General features: G+C 42.0%; 1 protein-coding gene across 1 annotated transcript; it reads right to left on the reverse strand.

The window, feature by feature from the left end:
* Nucleotides 1–2,563: 2,563 nt before the first annotated feature.
* Nucleotides 2,564–22,382, reverse strand: IHO1 (interactor of HORMAD1 1; the record flags this gene model as incomplete). The annotated part of the gene is made up of 7 exons (XM_080934246.1): nt 2,564–3,652; nt 4,483–4,586; nt 9,924–10,011; nt 10,388–10,436; nt 14,751–14,914; nt 19,153–19,324; nt 22,327–22,382. The coding sequence occupies 7 exons, from the start codon at nt 22,380–22,382 to the stop codon at nt 2,564–2,566; spliced, it is 1,722 nt and encodes a 573-aa protein (XP_080790372.1).
* Nucleotides 22,383–23,368: the final 986 nt, after the last annotated feature.

The following is a 23,368-nucleotide window of genomic DNA, read 5'->3' on the forward strand; positions in this document are numbered from 1 at the left end:
TTGCTCATCATGTTAACTGCTAGTCAAATAGCAGATGGAAAACCTAGTGGAAATTTTTCTTTATGCTCACGTCCACAGCAAGTTAGAAACTACATTCTAAAAGCCTTGGTAATGACCATGTTTTCTTCTTGGTATGGGAAAACACTAATATTTTAGGTTCAAACTAAATATTTACAAAAAGGAATAATCTTACTCAGGAGCTGTATTTGAAATGGATTCAAGCCCTAATGTGGAGGGGCTCTCTGTCACACTGTCACAGACTATCTAGAAAATGTATGGTAGTTTTGTCCTAAGACTGGCTTTACATTTTTTCTTTTTTAAATTACAAACATATCCAGGGAGGATAGGGAAGCAATTTTTTTTTTTCTGGGCACACGGGGTGAGGAAAAGTCACAAGAAATTTCCTGTGCAAGAGAAGTGGGAATGAGCAGAAGTCTTTCGGAGGCTCTGAAGCCAAGTTGGAGCAGGGCAGCAAAAGGATGTCATAAAAAAAGCCACATTTCAAGATATGGCTTCATTTGTTTTGGGGAGGCAGTTGTTTGTTTTTTTTTTTTTGTTGTTGTTGTTGTTGTTGTTGTTTAGTTTTGTTTTTTGAGACAGGGGGACTCTGTCCTGGAACTTACTCTGTAGATCAGGCTAGCCTCAAACTAGGAGCTCCACTGGCCTCTGCGTCCTGAGTGCTAGGATTAAAACTGTGCGAAACCACTACCCAGCTTGAAGACAGGGTTTTTGAAAATTTACCTACCTAAAAATGCAGCCTCTGCCCTCAGTAAGTCCCGAATCACTCCTGTATGCTGGGAACAATACAGCACAGACAAGGCAGATGTCATCCTAACTTCTGGAGTTTATATCCCTGTTTAAAGAACACTAACTCAGCTAGATGAGTGTGAGATAAAACAGGGCAAGAGGGTGAATGGTCCTCAGAACCCACAGGATGGAAGGAGAGAACCAACCAACACACACACACACACACACACACACACACTCAAAACATAAAAAGGCCATTTTGCTGGTAATATGTAAATAGATACAGAACTGTCAGGCAATTAAATGCTGTCGTCAACTTCATTTCCATCCTGGAGTAACAGAGGGCGGAGCACTCAGCTGACTCTGTCCTCCCACTATAGACCTCCCACCACATCCGCCCCTGTGTAGCTACATACAGCTCTAGGAGCATCTGAAGAGCCAAAAATGCTGTGTGTTCCAGGGACGTGTTTGGGACTGTGTCACGCTCACCAAGTCTGGCAGGAACAAAAAAAAAATAAAAATAAAAATAAAAAAAGAAAGTAAAAAGGTAAAAGGCCATAGGAATAAAATAAGAAACAGTACCTTTCTCAATGATTGCCAGAGATACAGTGTCACTTTTAATTACCTCAGTCTTACTAGAGATACGTTTACCACTTATTCTATCAAAACGCCCAGCTAGTGGACACTGAGTCCCATGGACTTTGATGTCATTACACAAAATGAAATACTTTTGAAGAATCAGAGCATATTACAACAGCAGAGACTAGCAACACAGGGTCCATCTTTGGTACTTTACACAGTCAGATGGTTCTAGAAGGGCTCATTCACAAATACTAACTGAGAAAATACTTCACAGGACTTTAACTTTGATTAAAATAGTAAAACAGTAAACATCAACAAAAGATAAAAATAAAACATAACCAATACTACAACTGTTCAAGAGGAATAAGGGCCTTTAGTCTCAAAGCTTCCTTCTGTTGGCCCTTAAGCACCTGAAGTCAGTGTGGGCAGGGCTGGAAGCTTTCCTTCCGGGTCACAGGCAGCAGCCACTATACCCCATTTTCATAGGCAGCTTTAATACTCTGTTCGTTTTCTTGGCTTGGGTTTTTGTTGTTGTTGCTTTAGTTTTTTATTTTTCAAGACAGGATTTCTCTGTATAGCCCTGACTGTCCTGGAACTTGCAGTATAGACCAGGCTATAAACTCAAGAGATCTGCCTGCCTCTGCCTCAGCGCTAGGATTAAAGAACTGCACCACCAGCACCAGGATTAACACTCTGTTCTTAAATAGTCTGATTCACAGCTGAGAATCAAGGCATGCTTACAGGACCAGCATTCTGAAGGAGGAGGTAGGAGAACTGTAAATTCATAATAAACATAATAATAAACCCTGGACTAATAGCGTTCCCTGGAACACGTCCCTCATAGAAAAGACTCACACTCAGATAAAGCTGAGGCTCAAAAGGTGCAAGGCATGTCTTGAAAGCTACTCAAGACGTCACAAACGTTTCTTCTTGAAGCCACTTCCCTTTCACAACACATACACAGCCACCTTTCTGATGCCTTACCTCAGGCTACTCCCTGAGTTCTCTACACTGTCTCCACACATTTCTTTCCCATAACTTCCCCTCTGGTGAACAGCGACTGAAATTGAGAGTACTGGATTCTCCCCTACCTCCTACCGGCCACAGTCTGCCAAGGCCTCTGACTAAGGCTAGATAAGCCAGCTTCAGATGCTGTGTGATGCTGACTAATCCAATGTTCTACAGTTTGTGAGTCTGGAATAACAAACCATCAGCTGAAGTCACTGTTGACAGGTTAGAAATTATCATCGCTGCTATCAAAATCGGGGTCGCAGAGCAAATTTTTCCCTCCCTTCTTACACAGAGGAGGCTCTAGGTTTTCAAAGCTCAGGTCACTGAACCAATTTATCTGCTGGTCCCCCTGGGAACTGTCTGTGGAGGAGCACTGGGAAGACTGCAGGAGGTTCCCTTGGGCTGCTCTTGCTGTCTTACTGGTCTCTCCTGTCCCTCCTGAAATATGACAGGCTGACTTTGTAGAGCTTCTCAGAGTTGGACAGCAGATGAGGGGCCCCTGTGAGCTACAAACTGGAGCCTGGGGACAGTGGTGCTCAGTCATGAAAGCACAGTCGTTCCTTGAAGTCTGTTCTTGCTTCCTAGCCAGAAGCCTGCCTTTCTTTAGTCTCCTAGATTGCTGCTTCTTGCCTCTCCTCTTTTTTCTGCAGGTCCTGCCTTTCTGTTCAGCTGCTGATGGTTCAAGTGAGTCAAAAAAACACAAGCTTTGGGCCTCATATTCGGGACAGACATTCTTCCCTCTTGTTTCAAACTTATTTAAGTCCAGCTGTGAAGCTCTTTGGGCAATTAGATCCTGGTCATTGCCCACCTTCTGGCTTGGGAGGCTAGAGAAGTGGTTACTGAGGCTTCTGGTGGTCATAACCCAGCTCTTGCAGTAAGTCTGCATGGTCTTGTTCTTTACAAGCTCATTGCCTCTATGGGGTCCGTCTGTTGGCAATGATGCTTTTTGAAAAACATCACTCTCTGCTCTTTCATCCAAGACACCAAACTCCTCAGGCCTCTGGGAACTCCTACTGGGATTTCCTGTAGGAGACTCCTGGGCCTGCGAAGTAGCTGGCTCCTTAGAGGGATACTTTTCCTGCCTGGGAAAATGGAGGCTCTGGATCAGAGATGGTGAGGTCTGAGAGGTGCTGTCTTTCAGATGCACAGCCACCTGGGGCTCAGAGGTGAATTTTTTCAGCTCTTCTAGGACACCGGGCACAATGAGCTGGCCTAGACTGTCACAAAGCTGCTGGAAGTTCTTACTCTGCTGGACCACTAAAACTTCAAGGTTCTTCAGGGTGGATTTCATCTCCATAAATTCTTCTTGTCTCTGGGAAAGGAAGTGAAAGAGGAGAGTGATGGATACGATGAAGTGTGAGGACAGGTGTGGGGGCTGAGCTCACACCCTAATCCCAGCTGAGATGGCTATGTCAAGAGCACTAACTTCCATGAAGGGTTGGAGGGACAGACACCTCAGTGCTTGTGAGCACTTCCTGCTCTTGCACAGGACCCAGGCACAATTCCAAAACCCACATGGTGGCTTACAACCATTTGTACCTCCAGTTCCAGGGGATCTGATGCCTTCCTCTGACCTCTATGGGAACCAGACATATACATGGTACAGACACACACACACACACACACACACACACACACACACACACACACACACAAAACACTTGAATACATAAAAAGAAATGAATATAAAAATATAAATTAAAGAGTATTAATGTGGGTCTGAGGCTAACCTGGGCTTCACAGTCAGTTCTAAACAGCTTGTGCTAAGGAGAGAGAGACCCTTGTCAAAACATAGAAATAAAAAGAATGGAAGAAGCAACCAGTGGACAGAGGCTTGTCCCTTACAGTAAGCATAGGCACACTGTGAGCAAGTACACATCCTGCCAGGGAACCCTGAGGGTAGGCTATATCCTGACTTAGTGAAAAAGCCACCATCCTGGGCTCTCGTCTTGGATGGAAATCTCCCTCTCACATATTAAGTGTCTCTCTTGATCTTAAAGACAAAGCCTGAATCACACATGGGCAGTGGCAGGTGATTGTATCTGAGCTCCGCAGGAGGCTGGGCAAGCACATGAGTCCACTAACTCAGGACAAACCTGGACAGCAAAGCTGACCAAACAAGAGCTTGACGTTCATACTCACAGCTGCACATGTCCTCTGTATCTCAAGGACGGCCTGCTCCACGATGCCTTTGTCTTTCACTGCCTCAACCATCAGGTCATGCTGAACCCTCGAAGTCTCTTGAACTAAACACAAAACAAAGAAAGTTTTCCTAAGGACCGATAACATTTGTCACCTGCTCAGAGCACAGCAGTGAAAGGAAGAAGCTACATTCCACTATGACGCATACCATCCGTCTCTGTTAATGTCCTCTTGAGCCAAATAGTCTCTCCACAAGCACAGGCCTGCAATCTTTGCACTTGGAAGGTTGAGTCAGAAGGATGCTATGAATCCCAGGTAAGACCATGTCTCTTCTATTTTTGGTTGTGAGCCTAGCCTTTAACGGCTGAGCCATCTCTCTAGCCCTAAGACCATCACTCAATAAAATAAAGTAAAATGACATAACACAATCTTCCCCCACACTCACTGATATTTATCAACCATCTTTCTATATACCAAACACTGAACATACATACATACATACATATTATATACAATCAGCAACCGGGCATTTCTAACAGTCTGCCGTCAGAGAGCCACAGCTTTACAGCCGACACCGCTGACACCCACCTCAGCTGCCAGGTACAACAGGTGCACTGCATAAAAGCCTCAGGCCACCCAGATCTCTCATTCACTGTTTCTCTCTTTCCTGTTCCCTGTCTCTGTCTCTCCCTCAATATGTCTTGCTCTTTGTCTGTCTGCTTGTCTGTCTCCATCTTTCCTTCATGTCCCTACTCCTAAAAACCTCTCCTTTCCATAAACCTCTTACATTAGATCTGTTGTTGGCATAATTTCTATTTTTTTTAAATCTGAATGAAATGGTATTTAATTAGTATTAAAATTTTTACCATTATTGACATATGTTTACATTCCTTCCTATAGGCTACATGGTTCTTAAAACTTCATAGCAATATGGGAAAGAGAGGAAATAGATAACTAAAAGTAAAACGCTGGCTTGATGCTCACACCTGTAATCCTAGCAATTGGTTGGCTAAGGCAGAAAGTCTGTCACAAACTGAGGTTACCATGGGCTACAAACTAAGACCCTGTCTCAAAAAAAAAAAAAGAAAGAAAGAAAAATTCTGATAGTTAAAAAAAAAATTCCTCCACCATCATTGTTACCAGCTAATAATCTGAAATTTTAAATTTTCAAAATTAGCACTAAATGATCTTTAAAAAAAAAATCATACTTCCAAATATTATGTCAAAATGTGTCCAAATATTCAGTCAATAGAAACAAACTTTTCTTGATTTGAAGCTTTTCTGAAGACTTGAGAAATTATTTTTTTTAAAAATGAGGAAAAACTAGCAGCCCTACTAATTGAAGAGCCAGTAGCTTCTGGCTGGCAGCTTACAAGCATCCAACAGTCTATGGAATGTTTACTCCTGAGTGAAGGTCACTCCTGGACATGCTCTGAATAGCACTTGCACCATCAAGGCCCAGCAGTGTCCCCAGGTAAGACAGCTCTCTAAGATCTGGCACCTGTTCAGGTCGGTCGGGTTGAACAACATTTGCAGGCTGAGGAGTAAGAGTATATTTTTCAGAAATGCTGAGTCTGCTGCATGAGGATAATCAGTTGGCTGCGGCTGTGGTGGCAGCATCTCCTGGGACGATGTGTGGTGGGATGAGGCACCAGATCGCTGGATATGTCAGGCATTGTTTGCATAATTTCTTAGCAGCCTTGGCACAGGCCACTAAAGGTACCTCCACTTTCCCCATTTTATCCTATATAACACACACACACACACACACACACACACACACACACACACACATTTTTAAGACAGGCTTCTCTTTGTGTAGCTCTGCAGACCAGGCTGGCCTTACACTCAGAGACCTGCCTCTGCCTCGTGAGTGCTAGGATTAAGGGGGTGAGCCAACCTCTACCAGGCTGGGACTAAAAGTGTGCACCATCATACCCAGCTACACTGTTTAAGAGAAAAAAAAGAAACTGTGTCAGGGAAAACAGGTCACTGATGACAAATGAATGAATAACTGTGAATAATACAGTAAAGGCTATAAGGAAAAGGTACCAAGTTTTAAAAGTGCATCAGTTTTTCATTGTTTTTTTTTTTTTTTTTAAAACAGGGTCTCGGGCTGGAGAGATGACTTATTGGTTAAGAGCACTGTGTGCTCTTCCAGAGCACAATTCCCACAACCATCTGTAATGGAGTCTGGTTGTCTGAAGACAGCCACAGTGTGTTCATATACATAAAATAAATATAACTAAAAAACAAAACAAAACAAACAAAAAAAACAGGGTCTCTCATAGCCCAGCAATGGCTTCACACTCCATGTCAGCCACGGATGACCTCAGACTTCAGAGCAATCCCAATGACTTTACCTTCTGAGTCATCTCACTGGCTAACTTACTTACTTTCTTTTTATTTATTTATTCATTCATTCATTTAGATTTTTTGAGACAGGTTTCTCTGTGTGGCTCTGGCTGTCCTAGAACTCATTCTGTAGATCAAGCTGGCCTCAAACTCACAGACATCCACCTGCCTCAGCCTTCTGAGTGGTTGAATTAAGAATCTGAGCCAACCACCATCAGGCATTTATTTTTTAGAGATCTATTTTTTTTTACTGTGCATACAGTGTTCTGCCTACATGTATGCCTGCACACCAGAAGAGGGCATCAGATCTTATTATAGATGGTTGTGAGCTACCATGTTATTGATAGGAATTGAACTCTGGAAGAGTAGCCAGTGCTCTTAAGAGACCAGCATCTGATACAAGACACCCCATGATCAAGTTCTCAGCACAAAGGAGATTTATTTGTACCACTAGGACAAAGAGCCAAGAATAAGAGGCAAAGCTAAGACAGGAGATAGAGGCCTCAGGAGAGGGGAAAGGGATGTTTGTCTGGATGGACAAAGGACTGCCTCTGGATAGAGAGGAGACAGGCAAATGGTGGTTTATAAAGTTAAAAGGGGAAACTCTGTGTTAGGATGAGGTGCTTAATTGTGATTGGACAGCCAAATTTGATTAGGGCATCTCAAAGCTTAGATAGCAGATCCCTGGTGGTCAGCCTCAGGAGGAGGAAGTGACCAAATAAGGGAATAAACCTTGGTGGCTAGCTTTAGGAATGTAATCTAATGGCTTTAGCAAGGAAACAGAAATAGGGGCTGTTTGCCATGCCAGGCTAGCTAGAGTTCCTTCAGCACAGGCTGGTTTCAAACTCCCAAGGCTGTCCTGGATTGTCCTGCCTCTGCCTCCCAAGTGCTGGAATCACAGGCATTGCTACACCACACACTCAGCAAAAGGATAGCATTTAAATCCAGAAAAGAGCCAGTCTCAGAGGTGTATCTTTTAGAGGGTACTTACAAACATAGCACACTCCACTGTTTCTATATTTAAAACTACATAGGCCAAGTGGTGGCTTACACCTACCACCCCAGCTCTTAGGGAGAAGCAGGAAGAAGGCTGTCCTGCTTTTGAAACCAGCCTTGATGCCAAAGTCAACTCCAGCCTAGTCTGTTTTTTTTCTTTTAAATAATTTTTAAGTTACTATTGCTACCACCACCAGTTCCAGCTCCCCTAGCACTTGGCAACTCTTTTATCTTATGCATACGAGCACACCGTCACTTTATTCAGACACACCAGAAGAGGGAATCAGATCCCATTACAGATGGTTGTGAGCCACCATGTGGTTGCTGGGAATTGAACTCAGGACCTCTAGAAGAGCAGTCAATGCTCTTAACCACTGAGCCATCTCTCCAGCCAGAAACCTTCACTTCTTTTTATTGCTGTTTTATATGTTTATTTTCCGAGATAGAATCTCTCTGTGTAGCACTGGCTGTCCTGGAACTTACCCATAGACCAGGCTGACCTTGAACCCAGAGATCCATCTGCTTCTGGAAGGCTAGGATTAAAGGTGTAAGCCACCACCACTGCCACCCCACACATCATCACTTCTTATAAAGCAATGAAAAGCTAAAAAGAGGGGGCTGGAGAGATGGCTCAGTGATTAAGAGCACTGACTTCTCTTCCAGAGGTCCTGAGTTCAATTCCCAGCAACCACATGGTGACTCACAACCATTACAGATTCTGTAATGTAATCTGATGCCCTCTTCTGGTGTGTTTACATAAAATAAATACATATTAAAAAAAAAAAGCTAAAAAGATTATGTGACTGGGGCAATCCCACAAGAGTCATTCCATCACTATATACAAAGAAGCATTCCTCATTTGCCTCTGTCCTCAGCACTGCTGTTTGTGAAGGTAACAGTTCCAGTTCTAACCTATCTAAACAGATGCACAGTTGCCCTGGGTGGTAATGCCCAGGTTGGAAGTCAGTGGATAAACAGTACAGTGCTTTTCGGACAGATAGAAATTATTTTATGAGCCATGCAAAGGCATTGATTTTTGTAAATGTGAATGAGCTGACTTGAATTAGTTTAAAATAAAAAATAAAGAAATGCAAACAAGTACAGATGCGCAAGCATCTATTTTCTTAAAAATTGTAATTCTAGAGAAGTGTCTAGCTCAGGAGAATAGTGGGTTTCTTGTTTATAAAGGCACTCATCTACATGTAAATCACTTAACTGGGTGGGGAGTTTGCAAACAGCACTCTGTAACTAACCTTAAGACCAAGAGCAGCAGGTGACTGGAGTATTTCTAAGTCCTAAGGAGGAGTGTGTCTACAGACAGCAGCCAGATCAGGCAAGCCACACAAGACTCGGGGCTGCTGATTCATTTCAGGCCTGAGGTGAGAAGGCTGGCAGAGCTACCCTGAGATAGCAAGTACCCGAGGAGAGGATTAGTTCTTTATAAAAGCCATCATGGGGTCAAAGTGTTGGCATGGGCTAGTTAGATGGTGTAACTCCTGCTCTTCCAAATGATCTGGGTTCGATTCCCCAGCACTTACACAGCATGGCTGTTCACAACTGTCTGTTTCTCCAGTTCTAGGGAACCTATTCACATTCTAAAAGTCTGAACTACCTAACTGATCTCTAATATATACTTTTAGCCTGGACATTTAGAAGTTCCAGGCCAGCCAGTGCCAAATAGACAAACATTTTTTTCTAAATAAGTAAATAAAAACTGCACTGAAGTTTACAAGCCAGGTGTGATGAAGCATGTCTTTAATTCCAGCACCTAGGAAGTAGAGGTAACCAGCCTGGTGGTGAGTTCCAAGCTGGCCAGAGCTATGCAGAGAGATATCCTGCCCCAAAACAAAACAAAAAACAACGAAACAAATACAAAAAAAGTGTTGTCATATAGCAGTGGGCTCCATCATGCAGACCTAATTTTATGAGCTTACCTCTTCTCCTGAACAACGTGAAATCACTCTGGAAACCTGGCTAGGGTCAGAAAGTTCACAGTCATAGCTCACCAGTGCCCTCTGCTGCTAACATTAACCTTGAGACACTGACAAAAATTTAAAAATAGAAATGAACAAAAACCATGGGACACTCACAGGTCTTGGCTATGGTCTCCACAGAATCTAAAATAGACTGGCTTCTAGAGCTTAGATGTTCCTCAGACTTTTCCACAGCCATCTGCAACTAAGAGACAAAATTAAGAGAGAAATCACACGGTGACTGGAGAATTGGTCGGCTTAGGAGCAGTGTCTGCTCTTCCAGAAGATCAGGGTTTGATCCCGAGCAACTAGAAGGCAGTAGCTCACAACTGTCTAGAACTCCAACTCCAGGGCATACTATGACTTCTTCTGGTCTCCAAGGACACTGTACACATGTGGTTGAGGACATACATGCAGACAGAACACCCAATACATAAAATAAACTTAAATTTTTAAAAAGGAAAAGGAAAAAAAGAAAACACAACCCGTTGTTTTACTGACACTAAACAGTAAAAACGCTGCTGTTCTGCATGGCTACACAACTCTAACTGCACGACACTCTGAGATGTAGCTGAACCTACCTTGTGAATGACTTCTGGAAAATGAGAAACAAAGTTGTGCAGCGTCTCACTAGAGTTAAGAGGAAAAAAGGGGGAGAGAATAAATCCTTGTGCCCTATTGAAAAAACACAGATAACTAAGTTGGAGAGTCTGCCTGAGACCTCAGTTGTCCAGGCCCAAACCCTAAGAACCTGCTTTCCAATGCAAATCCCATTCTCTTCCTTCCATCCTGAGGCTGCTTGACTTCCCTTTTACCGCCCCCCTTAAGATTTATCACACCTGTGTGTTTTGTCTGTTGTATGTGTTTGTGTACCATATGCATTCCTGATGCCCAAGGAGCTCAGAAAAGGTTGTTGGCTCTCCCAGGACTGGAGTTAAGGATGTTTGTGAACCATCATGTAGGTTCTGAGAACCAAACTTGAGTCCTCTGCAATTAGTGCTGAGGCATCTTTCCAGCTTTTCTCCTGACTTTTTGAGACATATCGCACATGCCTTATCTATCCCGCTACCTGCTCTAGCACTAATGCATTCGAAGTTAGCAAACAGGTGATAACTACAACAATCTGGGTACAGTAGTGCCCTCCTTCAACCTCAGCAATTAGTAGGTGAAAGCAGGTGAATTTCTGTGAGTTCAACCCTAGCCTGGTCTAGAGAGTTCCTCACCAGTCACAACATACCACTGTGTTTCAAAACAAGCAAACAAAACCATGTACATATACAAAATAATTTAAATTACAACTTTTATATTTTTTAGTTAAAAATTCTAATTTACACATATTGTTTGTTCATGCACAAATGCACTCATGCAGGAGGCTGGCCGACTTGAGATATTGGTCCTCTTCTTCAGCCAAACAAGATTCTGTGGATTAGAGGCATGTGTCTAAAAAAACAAGTGTTTCCACCCACTGAGCTACCAATTGACCCGACTCTTTGATTACATTCATTAGAGTTTGTGTGTGTTGGTACCTGCATGTGTATACAATTTAGAGTGGTGGTCAGAAGACAATTTGTGGGAGAAAGTTGGTTCTTTCTTTCTTTCCATGTTCAACCCAGGGATTATTATCAGGTCATCAGCTTTTGTGGCAAGTTCCTTTACACACACAGTGAACTTTTAGGACTTTTCCCTAAATGTTGTTTCTATATGTATGATTATTTAGTCTGCAAGTATATATTTGGTGCACCATGTGCACCTAGTGCCTGTAAAGGCCAGAAGAGGGCAATGGATCCTGGAACTTGGTACAGTGCTGAGGCCTGGACCCGGTCCTCTACAGGAACAGCAAACACTCTTAACTGTTGAGTCATCTCTCCAAATGCAGACAATTCCTGGCAATGCTCCTGCCTCAGCCTTCTAAATTCAGAGAATTTGGGAGAAACCACAATGTCTAGTTTTATATTTTCTTTGTTTTTGTTTGTTTTGGTTTAGTTTGCTTTGTTTTGTTTTTTTGAAGACAGCACTTCTCTGTAATAATTCTGGCTGTCTGGAACTATCTTTGTAGGCCAGGCTAGCCTCACACTCAGAGATCTGTGTTCCTTGAGAGTTGTGAGACATCATGCCTGGCCTGGCTTACATTTTTATTTTATGGTTGTTTTGCTTACGTATGTACACTATGTTATGTCTGGCATTCCCAGAGTCTAGAATAGGACATCAGATCTTCTGTAACTGAAGTTATCGGTGGTTGCGAGCCACCATGTTGGTGGGAATTGAACCCAGGTCCTCTGGAAGAGCAATAATAACTTCCTATTTCTAAGGGAATTATTATTTTTTTTAATATTATTTATTTAGTGCACTCTAGCTGTCTTCAAATACACCAGAATAGGGCATCAGATCCCATTGCAGATGGTTGTGAGCCACCATGTGGTTGCTGGGAATTGAACTCAGGACCTCTGGAAGAGCACAGTCAGAGTTCTAAACCACTGAGCCATCTCTCCAGCCCAGGGAATTATTTTTTAATCAACTGAATTTTAAAAATTCATATAGAACAGCACTTGAGAGGCAGAGGCAGGTGGATCTCTTGAGTTTGAGTCCAGCCTAGGCTATAGAGTGAGTTCTAGCACAGCCAGAGATACACAAAGAAACCCTGTCTAGAGAAACAAAACAAAACAAACAAACAACTGGGTTACAGTTACAAGTTGTCGTGAATGCTGAGATGAACAAACACCAGAAATTCTGTCCACATCCAACTGTGTATAGTGGTTCATGCCTCCTGTCCCAGAACTGGGCAGTCAAGGTAGGGGCTGTGGAATCTCTGGCAATTCCAAACCAGCCTTGTCTATATGGTGAAACTCCATCTCAAGCTAGATAATCTGAAAAATAAAATCTAGAAGGAAAACATTTAGACAGAAGCAATATAATATTACTTGAATTTTGCATTTTAAAAAACTCATTTTTTTACTTCCAGAGACAAAAATTATAGTGGTTAAATTAAAATTGATATTGCAGTCACATTGACTGCATAAAGTAATTACTAGCTGGGTGTGGTGGCCCTTTTCTATGACTCCAAGACTTGAGAGTGTAAGGCAAAGGGATCACTATAAATTTTAAGCGAGTCTGGGCTATACAGTGAGGTCGTGACTCAAACAAACAAAAGCTTAATAGAAAAAATTAACAGGCAAGAGTTTGAGCACTAGGGAGATGGCTCCCACATAAGGTCTTGAGTTCTAGACCAGGCACCCACGACTAGGCATACTCATAACTGTAGCATCTAAAGTAGCCTAATTAGAGAATCCCAGGTTCTAGTGAGAGACCTTGCTTCAAAAACAAGGTAGGGTGGGTATGAAGACAGCTCAGTAGATAAAATACTTGCCTTGGAAGAACAAGGGACCTGAGTTTGTAGCCCCAGCATGTACATAAAGCCAGGCATGGGATGCATGTCTATACTTCCAGGGCTGGGAAGATTGAGTCAGAAGACCCTTGGTACTTGCTAGCTAGTGTAAGCTGAATTCATGAGGTCAAAGTTCATTGAGAAAAAAATTAAGTGGAAACCAGAAAAGGTAGAGAATGATTGAGGAGCAGGTACACACACAGTGATGGTTAGTTTCAGCTGTCAACTTGACAATGGAGAGGAATCTCAATACGAAATCATCCAGATCAAGTTACCTGTGGGTATACTTCTTAGTGACTGTACTGATTACACTGACATGAGAAGACTCAGCCTAAAAGTGCAGAGTCCTGTTCCCTAGGTGTGGGTCCTCAACTGTAGAAAAAGGGAAAAGATGCAGATTTCCATCCCGTTCTGCTGTACCTGTGCTGTTATCAGTTGCTTCAAGTGCTTGCTCTCTTGACTTCTCTACAGAGATGGACTATAACCTGGAGTTTTGAGCCAAATGAACCACTCTTCCTTAGTCAGGCTGTTGTTTGTTTCTTTTTTGTTTGTTTGTTTTTTGAGACAGAGTTTTTCTGTTCAGCTCTGGCTGCCCTGGAAGTCCCTCTGTAGACCAAACTGACCTCGAACTCATAGAGATCCACCTGCCTCTGGAGTGCTGGATTAAAGGTGTGTATCACCACCCCTCTAGGTTCAGGTTGCTTTTGCCAGGTTATTTTTATCATAGATAGCAGCAGAAATGAAACATACACACCCAAGCAAAGTGTAGAAGAGCAAAGGTACAGCCGATTTCCTCAGTAACTCAAACTGAGCTGTAAGCAGAACTCACTATGTTGTCAGGATGACCTTGAATTCCTCACTGTCCTGCCTCTGCCTCCTAAGAACTGGGATTAGTTTTGCATCCTCAACATCCAGCGTGTCGCAATGGTGCCCTCCTTGTTTTCCATTTAATATTGGTTTATTTTATGAAACTAGAGAATAAACGTAAGGTCCTTACATGCTAGGTAAGTACTCTATTGCTGATATATATTGGGGGGATGCTACATGATACCCTTAAAAGAAAAACTGAGTTAACCCTTATCAAAGTGCAGATACATTACCTAATCCACTGATGACCTGACCAGAGGCTAAAGGAAGATTGTCCTCATGGGTTATGACATCCAGCTTCTTTTGCCCTGGACAGTGGAGCTCCTAGTTCTTGAGTCTTCACACTTCAAAACTTAAGGAACTACCATCTCTCCCCTTCCTTCTGGGGCCTTCTATTCAGACTCAATTATGTCCCTGGACCCTTGGTTCTCTAGCATGCATACAGACAATTTATGGGACCTACTAACTTCCAAAATAAATCAGTTTCTCTATCTTTCTCTGTCATTGACACCGCCATGTGTATGCACACACGTGTATGTGAATAGTGTGTGTAATATTGATTGTTTCTATTTTCTATGCATATCCCTGATAAATGCATGCTATTATACTGAAATTGAATTATTTGGTTATTAATAGTACATTTTGTTTCCTTCAGAAAGCATGAACTTTCTCGTCCTCTTAAAAGGTGTGTGTACCTGTCAGATTGGTCTGCTGCCCTTCGCTTTTTCTCCTCAAACTGTTTTGAGAGTCCTTTTGATTTCCCAACTGGCAAAGGGAAAGAAAATAAGCCTTCATCCTTTGTATCGCCTCCAAACAACTGGGGCTTTGCCTGGTATTTTGTGAAAATACTAGGTTCACTCTGTAAAACAAAAAGAAGTAATACCAAGTGTCACACACTATTCTCTCTATACAGCACAGAATCATATTTAAGTATAAGGTGGAAAAAAAAAGAGTGTTGTTTCTCCATTATTTGTATCTACCAAGAAATTATAATACAGTAACTTTCTAAGTTAATACAGTTTCTGCCTTATCTGTGCAGAAATACCCAAGTTTCAGCTAAAATAACTCAACCCCAACTGAATGTACTCATAGGAAACAACAGAAAAATATTTACTCTGCCTCTGAGTTGTGGTATTAAAGTTTCACTTTCATATATTTAACTCATATTGCTATTTTTAAGCTTCTGTTGAACTCAGTACCTGTTGATAACTTCCACACGGCCTAAGTAGTGCACAAGCTGTGGTATGGAGAGCTATTTCCTGCATTTCTTATGAAAAACATGCTCTAAACATTCCGAAAGTACATTTATTTCTTTATATTACTAGTTTCAGTTCTTGAGAGTATAAATAAAATGCTTTACTAACCTAAAGCACTGAGCTAGCCTGATTCATTACATCCCTATTTGACATAGGCAAGTCTAAATATAATATAAATATAGTTCTAGAACCCAAAAAAGGGTAAAAGCACACAGGTGGTACATGGCTTGAATCCCAGCTTTTGGGAGGTAGAGGCAGGAGAATGGCCTTGAGTTTTAATTTAGCCTGAGCTACACAGTAAGTTCTAGGCCAATATGGGCTACAGAGTAAAACTGTCTCAAAACCAACCAAACAAAAACTCTTGACTCAAAAAATTAATTAATTAAATTTTAAAAAATTTTAAAGATTTATTTATTATATATAAGTACACTGTCACTGTCTTCAGACACACTAGAAGAGGGCATCAGACCTCATTACAGATGGTTCTGAGCCACCATGTGGTTGCTAGGAATTGAACTCAGGACCTCTGGAAGAGCAGTCAATGCTCTTAACTGCTGAGCCATCTCTCCAGCCAAAATTAAAGTTTTTTAAAAATCCAAAAAAGCAACAACAAAATTCCAACTCAAAAAGACAAATATCTCTTGTTCTCTTTCATCCCAGGTTTGGTTTTGTTTGGTTTTTGGTTTGGCAGAAGTTTGAGAAAGGGTTTCTTTGTATAGTCCTGGTTGTCCTGGAACTAGCTCTGTAGCACAGACTGGTCTTGAACTCACAGAGATCCACCTGCCTCTGCCTCCCAGGTGCTGGGATTAAAGTTGAACACCACTGCTTAGGCAATCATCCCTTTTTTATGGGCTAGTGAGATGACTTAGTAAGGGCACCTCACCTGCTCTCAAGCCTGACTGCCCAGAGATTTTGTTTCCTGGGATCTGGGAGAAACATTTCCAGAAGTTGCTCTGACTTCAGTGCTTATGGTGGTTTGAGTAAGAATGACCTCCATAGACCCATATGAATTTGAATGCTTTGTCACCAGAAGTGGTGCTGAAAGGATTAGAAGGTTGAAGAGGCAAGCCTTGTTAGAGTAAGTATGTCACTGAGGGTGGGCTTTGTGGTTTCAGAAGCCCTGGCCAAACTCAAAAGTCTCTCTCTGCCTACAGATTAGGGTGTAGCTCTCAGATATTGCTCCAACACCCACCTACATCCTGTCTTCTCCCTGCCTTGACGTTAACAGGCTAAACCTCTGAAACCTTAAGCAAGTCTCCAATTAAATGCTTTCTCTTATGAAAGCTGCCTTGGTCATGGTGTCTCTTCACAGCAATAACTGCTCAACCCTGACAAATAAATGTAATTTTCCTAAAATAAAATAAGTAAATGCGAATGCGGGGCGCAGCGAGCTCTGCCGCAGAGGGAACTTGGGGGTGTTGGGGGGAGCCACCCTGTGTGTGCGAGCCCTGGCACTTGGCCGATCCGCAGTTTTAAAGGTGAAGAAGAAGCATCCTGACGGGCTTGTGGTCCCGATCTCGGTAGCTCAGATGATTATATTCACGTGGCCACACTGGATGAGTAAGTTTTACCTTGCTTCCTGCTTCCATTAAAGCCTGTGCCTTCTGTACTAACCTGGTAATGTGAAAACCCTGTATGAAGGCGAGTAGCCATACTCGACATATTTTAATGGCTCGTTCTCGAAACTAAGGGTATCAGGTACTGGAAGCATTTTCAATCACCCAAAGGATGGTAGTTGCGAAGCACGGAATATTGAGCTTGTTAAAATAGGGCAGACTAGGCCGCATCTCTAGCCTTAAGCTACTAATTTGATGGACTAACCTAAGTAAGGGCTCTTTCAAAAGATTTCTTTTTTTTTTTTTTTTTTTTTTTAAAGATTTATTTATTATATGTAAGTACACTGTAACTGTCTTCAGACACACCAGAAGAGGGCATCAGATCTCATTACAGATGGTTGTGAGTTATTATGTGGTTGCTGGGATTTGAACTCAGGACCTCTGGAAGAGCAGTCAGTGCTCTTAACCTCTGAGCCATCTCTCCAGCCCTCAAAAGATTTCTAAAGCATTTGAAATAGTAACTAAATTGAACAAGTGAGGCGAAATTAGAAGGAAAATGTCTCACAGAAGAATATTAGGGGGATTTCTTGTGCTGTGGAGATTTCCTAAAAGGTTTGCTTGGCGTTATGTTGAGCACCAGATTATAAACTACCCCCCTAATTTATTTGAGGATTGTAAACTACTATTCATAAGATGATCGGGGCTAACGTGTGGCTTTAAAATTGCCCCTCCCAGAAACACATTGCAACTACTAAACTATTCAAAATGTCCTCCCGGCAGTGGCAGCGCCGAGCACAGAACCTTTGCAGCCATGCAGCCTGAGAACTCCTCCTTTCAGATCCTCAGGCGCCTCTTAGTCAGGTGCCCTGGGATTCCTCTCGTAGGAGTCACGGTAAAGGAATGCCTTGGCCAGTTAATTAGAAGGCGCGCACAAGAGAGCAGGATGTCTGCTGTTAGGAGAGCAGAGTCTGGAAGTGCTTCAGCTGCCATGTGGGTGAATTGGGGGCTGAGGAAATGGATCAGTTAGAACCCGAGCTTAAGTCCCCCGAACCTGAAGGGCATGGGGGGCACAGTCAGGGTGGCTTGTGTTGTGTTGCCAGAGCTGCAGAGACAGAGGCTTAGTGGCTAGCCAAACTAGCCTTTAGGACTAGTTACAAGTCAGTGAAACCATCTATCTGAAACAAGCCAACACGGGGGAAAACAGAAATGCACTCGAATTAAAATAAATAAATAAAAGAAATGTACCCGAAAAAAAAAATAAGTAAATGCAATTAATTTTCTTAAAAACATAGCAAAGTGATAAAGCCTGTAGGCCTAGGAGGTTCAGAAATTCAAAGTCACACCTAGGAGATGGCGCAGCTGGTAAAGATGCTGCCACCAAACCTGCCAACCTGTGTTCTATCCCTGGAATCCACATGGTAGTAGGACAAAAGCACCTCTACCAAGATGTCCTCTATTCCCAAAGACACAAATAATAGACAGCACATAAATGAATGTAATATTATTAATAATTAAGAAGTTCATGGTCATCTTTGGCTACACGGTTAGTTTGGCTATTTAGTGCCTTCAAGGCCAGCTAGGGCAATGTGAAACATTTTCTCCAGAAGCAAAGAGACAATGAAAAGTAATTATAATGGTTATAAAACAATAAACAATAGGGAAAAGCTGTGGGAAACCTATTGGGAAGAAGGACTTCGGAGGGAAGGGAAAGCAGGTAAGTGAAGATAAGGGGGAATCAAAGTACATTATACATACATGAAAATGTGAAAGAATAAATGTTTTAATTCTTATTTTTTAAGGTGTTTTGCCTGCATGTATGTCTATGTCAGATCCTTTGGAACTGGGGTTACAAACAGATAATCAGCTGCCATGTGGGTACTGGGAACTGAATATGGGTGAGACATCCTTTTAATCCCAATAGTTTGAAACAGGCAGAAGGATCTCTAAATTCAAAGCCAGCCTGGTCTATATAAGGGGTTCTAGGATAGCCAAAGCTACGTAGAGAGACCCAGACTCAAAAACAAAAACAAAATGCCATCAATCAAGCACTAACCCATTTAGGATAGTAATCTTCAGAGTACAATTCTAAAGTTCCAATAGAATAATTCTTTAAGCGTACCTCCATAATGACTAAGAACTATGTACAGAGAAATTCGAAAATCAGAGCTAGGGGTGGTAGCTTAAACCTATAATTCCAACAATCAGAGATGACGAGTCCAGACTGGCCTACATAGCAAGATTCTATCTCAAAAAGAAAAATTTAACTAGCTGAAAATCAGACTCACATCTAGAGAATTCTTTTGTGTCTGTTTTGGGTGTCTTAAGTAAGCAACAGCATCCAAGGATGGTAACAGAGTCTCTGAATTTTCAGGACAGAACTGAGATCCAAAGAGGAACTGGGAATCGCTGAGAGAACAGTCAGTCTGATTACTATTCCAGTTAGATGGTTTGGAGATCCTGAAACAAAGCAAGACAAACATTATGCAAACAAGCATCCTGAACAACTTAAATCATAACTTAGTTACTACTTCAGAATATTGTGATGAAAGCACATGCTTGTTTTGCTGTTTGAGTCATGTTCTCTATTATGTAGCTCTGCCCTGTTTGCTCTATTCACTGCCTTTTCGACATATAAAGAATAAGGAAATTATCTGATTGACACTTTGTCAACTGGAGAACAATCAAATGGAAATTCAAACAAAAAGGACTGACACCACTCTTCCTTGTGTTACAACATTTTGAGTCATACACTGTGGGGATTCAAGAACTGATACACATTCCATACAAACTCTGATCTCAGCTAAGCAAGAACAGCTTATTGAAGGCACACCCTAATACTGAACATTCAGGACTAAATGTGGCATCCTTCTGTCCTCAGGGCAGATTTTTTTATATGAAATTTTAAAGTTTAAAGGCAAGGAGTGAAGTGGTATACCATTTTTGGCTAACTGGACAAAGTATTATCAGCTAACCTTTCAGCTGATTGGTCCTAGGGAAGAGGGATGGGTGGTGGACAGGTGATGAACAGGAAAACTTCAGAACATTGAGATAAGAGAGTATAAGCAATTCAACCATAATGTGTGGCTTTTTGGTAACGTTCTTCAGTGTCAGCTGTGGATAATTTATAAAACATGTTGGGATTAAGAGATATTCTTTTTGTTTTATTTGGCTTAGTTTTTCGAGGCAGGGTTTCTTTGTGTTGCCCCGGTTGTCCTGGAACTCATAGACCAAGCTGGCCTCAAACTCGGAGATCCACTGGTCTAAAATAGAAACTTCTGGCTTCTGTGGAAAATCAGTTAGGTCAGATGATGTTTTGCTGAGGTACACAGGTGAAAGGATGTTTTGCTAAAGCAGACACATGAAGGAATGTTTCACTGAAGCAGACACAGAATAAAGCTAAAGCAAAAGTGTGAAAGGACACATGACGACGTTAAGAAGAAATATAAACATGGCCCAGAGAAGGTGGACGATACTGTATGGTATTGGTACACCTTGCCATCCTTACTGGTTGTGACTTCATAAAAAGAAATGAACCAAAAAACTTCTGGTGGTGATCTGGCACCTTCCTGCTACTTCCTTGGGGTCTGGTTGGTTGGCAGAATGAAGTGGAAGTTTCTGGATATATCAGCTGATCCAGATTTACATGGAGTTTTGCTAAGACAGACTCACATGGTGTTTTGCTGAGGCAAGACCCATGGGAGGACAGGTGATGTTTTGAGGGAGTATAAATAGAACCCAATGAACAGTAAGGGTGGGCTTGCATAGCTAGCTTTGCAACACTTTGTTGGTCTTGTGTCTTTGTCTTCACTGATTTTTCACTTTGTTGAGAAAGGCATAGCAGAAAACATTTCCTGGCATCTCTGCTCGTCCTGGTCACTCCTGTTGACTCTTGCTGATTCCTCAGAGGCTGGGCTGTTTCTGCTGGGTTTTGCTAGGTATAGAAAACATGCCTTTAGTCCCAGCACTTGAGAGGCAGGGGCAGGTGGACCTATGTGAGCTCAAGACTAGCCTGATCTACGTGAAGTTTTAGAGCCTGTTCAGCTTCCCATAACAAAATGCCATAGACAGTATGTGAAAAATGTGTCTTCACAATTCTGGAGACAGAAAGGGTTGCATTAGGGTGTTGGTACAGTTGGTGCACTGTATCTATCTTTCAGGCCAACACCATTCCTTCTGTTTTCGCACAACTGCCTAGGGTTGGAGATGGGGGTGGAATGTTGAGCATTTGTCTAGTTCTCTGGTAGGATGTTGTTGTTTGGATTTTTGTTTTGTTTTTAAGACAAGGTTTCTCTGGGTAGTCTACACACAAAAGACTTGGTCTTTCAGATCCATCACTTCAGTCCCTAGATTAGATTATCTCCTCCTCCTTTTCCTTTTTTCTTCTTTTCTTCTCCTCTCTCTCTCCTTCCTTTCATCCCTCTCTCCCTTTCTCTCTCTTTCTCTAATTAGCAAGTTTCTTTGAGAAAGTGTTATGAAAGAAACCATCCGGTAAGGAGATAATGCAAAAATTGAATATCCTCTTTCAGCCATCCCTACCAATTTAGAAATGGCAGGTTTACTGCAGGCTGGTGGACACTGGTCCAGCTCAGTGGACAGTAGACACATTCACAGCCTCTCAATGGGTCTCAGCAGTGGCTGGAAACACTCTTATTTTCAAAGCAGCTACAAATTACATTTTTATACAAACAATCAAACATCTGAACACTAAACTGATTTTATTTCTCTGTATTCCAAAATAGAAACTGTCTGAAGTTGCCTATTTCAAGTGCATTTAACAATCTTGAGGTTCTCTATCTGATTCTCAAAGATCCATCCCAAGACTAAATGCTGTAAAAAGAGTTGATGTACGGAGTTGCATTGATACTACCTGTATGTTCATGTTCATGTGGGTGAATGATGTGTGTGTGTGTGTGTGTGTGTGTGTGTGTACATACAGACTCACACACACATGTGGATGAACATCATCTCTATGGAAATCAGAGGACAACATTCGGTGCTTGTGCTTAGGTAACTGTCCACCTTCTGTGGGAGATAAGATCTCTCACTAAAACTCTGCCACACAGGCCAATCTGGCTGGTCTGTGAACTTCTAGAGAATCTTCCTGCCTCTATCTCCTATCAGTGGTTATCAGACACATGTCACTGTGTCCAACTTTTTGTGTGGGCTTAGAGATTCAAACTCAAGTTTCCACACTTGACAGGCAGCACTGGTAACTCAGCTATATCCCCTAAAGTGACATCATTTTTCCAATCAGAAAATCATCTGAGGAAAAAGACAAACACAGAAAGGAATAACAGTGACAAGAGGAGGAGAGGAGCAGGGACACAGCAGAGGGAAAGGAGAGGAGCATAGGTTACCTCTAGCACCATCCAACAGCTACTGCAGCTATAGGAAGGAGACTTCCTACAAAAATCAGTAAAGTCACAGGACTTAAATATCAAAGAAAATAACCAACTTACCCAGAGCCTGAGGGAATACTGAGCATCTCTTTGACATTCCAGACATTAAAATTCATTTTTTATGCTTCTATGAGAGAGAACAGAGAAATCTTCTCAGAAGATTTAAACATTTTCAAATGTACTAATTACATGTAAGAACATTCCAACAGTTTTGTTCTGATCCAATTTGGTGAAAAATTCCACTATTTAATGTGCCAGAAATAGACCTTTTCTGCTACCAAACTGCACTATTAGCCTGATGTGGCAATTACACACCTAATCTTAACTTGAGGAGGTAGAAGCAGGAAGGCTAGGATGAATTCAATGGCCAACCTAAACGATAGATAGATAGATAGATAGATAGATAGATAGAAAGAAAGAAAGAAACAAACAAACAAACATGCCCTGTGATTTTGAAGCCAGCCTTGTCTATGTAGTGAGTTCCAGGCCAGCCAGTGTACATTCTACAACCTTGTGATAGGGGCTGTTAATAGCACTGGCTGCTTTTCCAAAGGACCTAGATTTGATCCCTATAACTCACATGACTGGCAGCTTCCAACCATCTTTAACTTCAGTACAAAGGGACCTGTGGAGGTTTGAATATGCTTGGCCCAAAGGGTGGCACTATTAAGAAGTGTGGTCTTAGTGGAGTAGGTGTGTCCTTGCTGGAGGAGTGTGTCACTGTGGGTGTGGGCTTTAAGGTTCTAATATTAATTGCCTGGAAGTCAGTTTTCTCCTAGCAGCCTTCTGATGAAAATGTAGAACTCTCAGCTCCTCCTGCACCATGCCTGCCATGCTCTCACCTTGATGATAATGGACCGAACCTATGAACCAATAACCCAGTCCCAATTCAATGTTGACATTATAATAAGGGTTGCTTTGGTTATGGTGTCTGTTCCCAGCTCTAAAATCCTAACTAAGACAGGACCTAACACCCTCTTCTGGCCTCCTTGGGCACTATATGCATGTGGCATACAGACAAACACACAGGCAGAACAGCTATACAGATAAATTAAATTTTTCTGTTTAAAAACCTATGATAGTGGTTTCTATTTAAAAGCTG

Source organism: Micromys minutus (genome assembly GCF_963924665.1).
Source record: "Micromys minutus genome assembly, chromosome: 21".
In the NCBI taxonomy this organism is placed as follows: Eukaryota; Metazoa; Chordata; class Mammalia; order Rodentia; family Muridae; genus Micromys; species Micromys minutus.